At 60.3% G+C, this 6,320-nt stretch overlaps 1 protein-coding gene across 1 annotated transcript; it reads right to left on the bottom strand.

Annotated features, from left to right (window-relative positions):
- Positions 1-1,165: 1,165 nt before the first annotated feature.
- PNMA8B (PNMA family member 8B) lies at positions 1,166-3,862 on the bottom strand. The gene is given in 3 exon segments (XM_032326317.1): positions 1,166-2,205; positions 2,208-2,436; positions 2,439-3,862. Coding segments are annotated over 3 exon segments (1,824 nt in total). The 5' UTR covers positions 3,075-3,862; the 3' UTR covers positions 1,166-1,246.
- Between the last annotated feature and the right edge of the window lie 2,458 nt (positions 3,863-6,320).

Consider the following 6,320-nt stretch of genomic DNA (forward strand, 5'->3'; position numbering starts at 1 on the left):
GGGCTGATGTCCACTTCATCATGGGACAGGGACACCCCACGGAAGCAGCCACACTTGGGATAGCAGGTGCTGAACCCCACAGCGCTGAGTCACGCTCCTGGGGGGACTTGAGGGCTAGGCTGCAGCTCCCTCCTGGGGACACTTCCTTCCTCTCCAGCCATTCCCATTCCCAGGACTGCTCCTACACTGGCTGGACCCGCCCCTGCCCTCAGGGTCCCCTCTGATGTTTGAGTCACTCAGAGGGTGAACCCAGGACCTGCCTCCTCTTATGCCCCCTGCAAGGCCATTACTGAGGGCATGGTCAGCTCACGGGAGAGGCGGCGGCACAGCTGCTGGGACAACAGGCGTGGGTGGGGGTGGAGAGGCGACCACAGGCCTGAGGGAGGTGAGCTGCCCTGCATAGCCATTGAGGGAAGCCAGATATCCGGAGTTTATGGGATTGCAAATGATGGCAGATCATCCAGATTCCTGGAAATCACTGGTCAGTCCGAATGACAGATTCAGCCTGTGGACAGTAGCAGCTGCCTGGCCTTGGCCTTGAGGAGCTGGGTCACTTGTCTCAGCTGCACCTGAGGGGGGCAGGGCTGGTGCTTTTCCACTTTTCTTCTTCCTCCTCCTCTTCCTCCCCTACCCCACCCTTCCCCACCTGTCCTCCCTCTTCTCCTAGAGGAACTCCTCCTCCCCCAGGAGCTGCCCCCTCTGCCCTTCGGCTGCCCCTCTTTCTGGAATCATCTCCTCCCCCAAGCACGGAGGATCAACCTTCAGGCGTCCACTCCACTCAGACACCCACCGCCCAGCTGGGTGGCCCAGACTCCATCCCAGGCCCCAGGCCCCATGAGACTGAGGCTGGGGGCAGGGGCCCACAGACGCTGGCCAGAAGCAGGTGTCTGGAAGGATGGGCGCCTCGCAGAGAACCTGAAAGAATTTTCTGGCACAGCGAGCCTCCCCACCGCCCCAAGGCCACGCTCAGCCCCGTGCTAACCCGGCGCCGCCCGAAGCCCAGGACCCCGGGTAGGCCCCAGACGCCGTCCCATCCCCTGGGGCTGCTGCCTCTGGGGTGCACGCGTGTCTCTCCTTCCCTGGGGACCGCTCCCGCCACCCGCGATGGTGGGACAGAGAGGGGCCGGGGAGGCGGGCGGCCCGCGGCGCGGCGGAACCGGGGGAGGCACGGTGAAGCCGGGAGGCCGCCTCTGCCGCTGGGGGCGGGGGCAGCGCCCCGGGTGCGGCGGCGCCACTCCGGGCTCCCCTAGCGGCACTTGGGGGACTGCCTCCCGCCGCGACGAGCCTTCTTCCCGCGGGCTGACTCGGAGCCAGGGGGCGGCTGAGCCCTGGCCTCGCCGGCATGCACCTGGGCCTCCGCGCCCGCGCGCCCCTTCTTTTTCCCTTGCGCCGCCGCCCGGTCCCCCACGCGCGTCTCGGGAGTGACCGCCCGCCCGCCGCGGCCTCCGCCTGCCCCTCGGCGTCTGCGGGAGCGCGACGGGCCCGGGGCCGCCGCCTTCTCGCCCAGGGTCCCGGAGGCCGTGCGCGCCCGCTTGGTCCGTGCCTTCCCGGACGCCCGGCGCTCGGGTCCCGACTCCACGCTCTCCGCCGCCTCCGTCGCCGCGCCCTCCCCGGCAGCCAGCAGCGCCAGCACCTCGCCCAGCTGGCCTCCGGCGCGCCCGCCCCGCCCGCCCTCCCGGCCGCTGTCCCCGGCCTCCGGCGTCACCCCCGCCGTGTCCCGCGCGGCCAGCAGCGCCACGAGCTCCAGGAGGCCCCCCTCGCCGTCGCCCCAGCCCGCCAGGAGGCCCCGCGGCCCCCTCCTGCCCCGCGACGGGGGGTCGGGCGCGGCCAGGGCGCACACGCACTCCCGCAGGCTCCCGCCGCCCGTGGCCTTCCGCAGCACCAGGCCGTCCACCCGGCGGCCGGCCTCCTGCACCTGCACGCGGGCTCCCCCAGTGTCCTGGCACAGGACGGACAGGACCTCGCCCAGGGTATCGGTTGGGTCTGTGCGGGGTCTCCAGCCCAGGGACGCGATCACGGAAGCGATCTTCAACAGCTCCTGGCGGGCCGAGGGGTCCGACGGGTCCGTAGAGGCCACAATGGCCACAAACTCGGGGTGGTCCAGCTCTTCGTCTCCCGGCTCCCCGTTCGGCTGCGACTCGCCTTCGGGAGCATCGCCGTCGACGGGCTCCTCGTCGCCCGCGTCTCGCACAGCAAGCAGGGCACTAAGTCGGGGACCGCGGCTCCGGGCTTCGCCGCTGCCAGCCTCTGCCGTCCAGGCTGACGGGCCTGGGGCTCCAAGGCCTCTTTCTCCGTCGGCTCCTGCTTGGCCTCGTCCGTCACCGTCACCAGGGCCAAGAACTCGTGGGTCCCCTCTCGTGCGTGGGCGCGGCCCTGCAGGGCCCACTCCTTCGTGCTGAGCTCCCTGGCGGCCTGGTGCAGCGTGGCAGACAGCTGCGGCTCTGCGCCTCGTCCGCGCTCAGGTCGTCCTGGTCCAGCTCCTCCAGCACGATGCCCAGGCTGCCCCCTGAGGAGGCGTCAGACTCCCGCCTGGCAGATGTGGACGGCTGCTCCCGTCCCTCGGTGCTCTGGCCCCTGTTGCCTCTAGCTCTGTTTCTTCGAGCCCTGCGTCCCCTCCTAGGAGGTGGGCCAGCCCTCTTGGCGGTTGGCTCTGAGCCCTGGGCCTGTGTCTCCTTAGCCGGAGAGGGGAGCGTGTTCTCGGGGGCCCAGGGCCCTGTGGCCTTCCAGGGCCTGTCATCCAGCACCAGGCGTCTCATGTGCCTCAGGACTCCTGGGTCCTCCGCGGGGTCCTGACACACAACCCTCCAGACTCCGTCCTTACCCGGGATCTCCCTGGGGACGGACGCGTGATTTATGTCCTGCACAAACTCCACCAGGGCGGCCTTGGCCTTGTGGTCCCTCGAGGCCCTGGTGTTCCATAGCCTGAATGTGCCAAGGGGCAAGAGGGCCGGCTGCAGGACAGCCTCGATGGCGGCTCGCTCCAGGCCCTCCGGGATGCCGGTGACCAGCAGTGCGCCGGTGCGTGTCCACATCCAGGTCCCCCGGCACCAGTCCCGCAAAAGGCTCACGGCCATGGTGTGCCGCCTGCTGGCTGGTGCCGTTGGCCGCGTGGCAGCAAGCCTGGGGCGGACGTTGGACTGCGGTTCGCTGTGCAAATCCCCGCCTTGGAACAGTGCCGCAGCCTTGGAGTTCAGGTTCAGGAGAACGTGGCAAGTCTCTGGGGCCTCTGGATCAGGCTCTTGTCGCCTCTAACCAGCTGACGCAGCAGCTTGGCCTGATGCCCCCTCTCTGGGGCCGTTGGAAAATCCGCAGAGGGGTTTAGGAGTCACTTTCAGGGATGTCGCCAGCCTGGCTGCTCCGACCTTTGTCCCTGAGAATGGCCTCAGTGACGCGGCCTCATCCAGCAGGGGAGGGCGCCACCGTGGTCACCTGGCGCGGCAGGGGGAGGGGAGCCGGGCTCTGGCCGAGTCTGTGCGCTCACACTCCGCTCCAGTCAGAGCAGTTGCGCTGCTACCGGGCTGCTGGGTCCTACGCCTGCGCGCCCGGGCTCGCCCCTCCCCCAGCCGGGCCTGGTCTCCGTGGTAACGCGGCTGGCTGGAGCTGGGGGTCTGTGTCGCTGGGGTCCAAGGAGCCGCTCTTAAAGGGCCTGAGAAAAGGAGGACGTGGGGCTGGGCAGTGCCACCTTCATTGATGAACCCACAAAAGCCAAATTCACGGGAGACAACGAGACATCCGTCAGGGTGACCCGACCTCATTCAAAGGATGGTGGGGGCGCGGGGCGGACTTCAGGAGAGGACAGGCTTCAGCGGGTTGTAATCCCTCTCCCCAGAGGACAGGTGGAGGTCAGGATAGGAGACCTAAGTCCGGGGGTCCTGGCCTCATACAGTGTGGTCCTTGTTGGGAATTGCCGGGTCACTCAGCCTTCAGCCTAGGTACACAGGCCTCAGGGTACACAGGCCCAGCTCCCGCAGACCAGGCTTCATTCTTGAGCCCATTCCGGTATCAGAAATAGCACCGCAACTAAGCTGGGTTTTGTGCGTGCCTCCTATAGGTGTAGGATCAGTAGGATCAGTCCCGAGACCAGTCGTGAGTTCCAGTTCCCGGAGAAAGCGTTTCCCCCGCTGGCTGGGACATGTGAATATCATAGCTGTTCCGAAACACACATTTGCTTTGCATCCTCTGTCCCTCCCACTCTATGCAAATCAGGCTCTGCGGTCCAGCTGCCCGGTTTCTATGCTATTTCTACCCTTCCTGCCCCCACCGCCCCCCCCTCTGAAAAGATTCCTGTGAGCAGCTCCAGGTCAGGTTTGCTCCTTAGTGAAATGACAATGACCATGAACCCTACCTCACAGGCCCCTGATGGGGGTTAAAGCAGGTGATCCAGGAAAACACTTGGAAGAGACATTCTTTGGCCCAGAGTTGATGCTTCATAGTAGAGGAATTTATTTATTGAGAACTCATCATTATATAAGCATGTGTTAAATAAATAAGAAATCAAAACACCTTGGCTCTTTGCTCCTTTCTTTTTTATGTCAGAAGAAAGTTTACAGCAAAGTTACCATGGCAACAGGGCCTAGGGCAAACCAGACTGCTTACTCACTCCCCCACCAACCCCCACTTGTAGCTCTTCTTTTCTCTGCTTTTCTCTTCTTTTACCCTCCTGATCCCCAAATGGCTGTTATCCAAGCAAAGTTGTCAGTAATCTAATTTGAGGCCCACATGCAAGACACACATGTAGAGTTGAATTTGCCACCAGCCACCCTCAGTCAATAAAAAGAAACAGGTGAAAGACTTAAAAAAAAAAAAAAAAGAGAGAGAGAGAGAGAGAATAGATTTCATGTATCCGAAAGTATACAAAATATGCTCATTTGCATATGCCATCAATATGAAACAATTGATAATGAGATATTACTCTATTTTTTTTTTTACTTTTTTAAAGATTTTATTTATTTATTTGGTAGACAGAACACAAGCAGGAGGAGCAGCAGGCAGAGGGAAGGGGAGAAGCAGGTTCCCTACTGAGCAAGGAAGAACCCCTTCGAACATGACCAGAGCCAAAGGCAGACGCCCAACGACTGAGCCACCCAGGCATCCCAACCATGCGTCTTTTTAAACATGGTTTTAATCACCGGTTGTGCTTTCATTCTAGGGCCCCCCTCCCAGCATACTTCTTCATAATTCCATCTGTCTTGCCCCCCTCTTAGCTCTAAATCCACATTTAGTTACGAATGGTAGGTGTGAGGATCTGTCCTCTTCATTCCCCTTTCTAGCTGCTCTGTCCCACAGAAGAAGTCCTGCTCATTCCTCTCCTGATAGGGCAGGGAACAGGACTGAGAGGGTGGGGACATGGTCCCAGAAGCCAAGTAGAGAATTAGCGATGCTCAGAAACTTCCAGAAGCAGACTGGTGTCCAGGAGCTGAGGGTCCCTACAGCTTTGCAGGAGCTCCAGGGCCCAGAATCAGAGTGGGCCTTGAACACTAAACCCCGTGAGCAGATCGAATGGGCACCAGCCAGGCAGGTCAATGGGAAACCCAAATGTCCTGCCTAGCCCTGGCTGCCACCTTCCAATCCCGTAGAAACAGCTGGAAGAGGAAGGCATAGCAAATGTTTTGCACAATTCTTCTCCCACCTCCCCGTGTTTGGGTGGGGGCGGTGGGGAAGCCTGAGCCTGCTTGTTAAGTGGTAACAGCACCATTGGGGCAAGGGTTCTCAAAGTGTGGTCCAGGAACCCCTAGGGAGTCCCAGAGGCAATTCAAGGGGTCCATGAGATCAACCTTGTTTTCATGAGAGTATTAACACATTATTTGCCTTTTTCACTCTCATTCTTTCAAAAGTGTGCAGGGGAATCATCCAAAGGCTACCCTGAAAGCAATATTGCAACTGACCGGATGCAGAAGCAGGTACAAGATTCCAGCATCTTCCATCAAGTCAGGGATGAAGAGGATTTGGAAGAACATAACAATTAATCTTTTGGGGGGAAAATACAGCTATTTAAATAAAATGTGTTCTTTACACAAACCTGTAACACATACGCATTGCTATTCTAAAAAGAGTTTGTTAGTGAGTATTCTTTTGATTTCTCAGCAGAAATTCCTCATACGGGAAATATCCATAAGTAGAATGCCCATAAACAAAATCTCTCTGGGAAGTCTTTTATCATTTTCAATAATGTAAGAGGTCCTGAGACCAAAGAGTTTGAGAACCCTGTGTTAGAGATACAACACAATGACCCTAGGGAGCTCTCCAGATAAGATGGGGGGGGGGGGGTGTCGTGCTGTTTCTTTCTAGCGAGTTCCAATTGAATCATGGGAATGAAGTGC

Source organism: Mustela erminea, chromosome 19, assembly GCF_009829155.1.
Source record: "Mustela erminea isolate mMusErm1 chromosome 19, mMusErm1.Pri, whole genome shotgun sequence".
NCBI classification, from domain to species: Eukaryota; Metazoa; Chordata; class Mammalia; order Carnivora; family Mustelidae; genus Mustela; species Mustela erminea.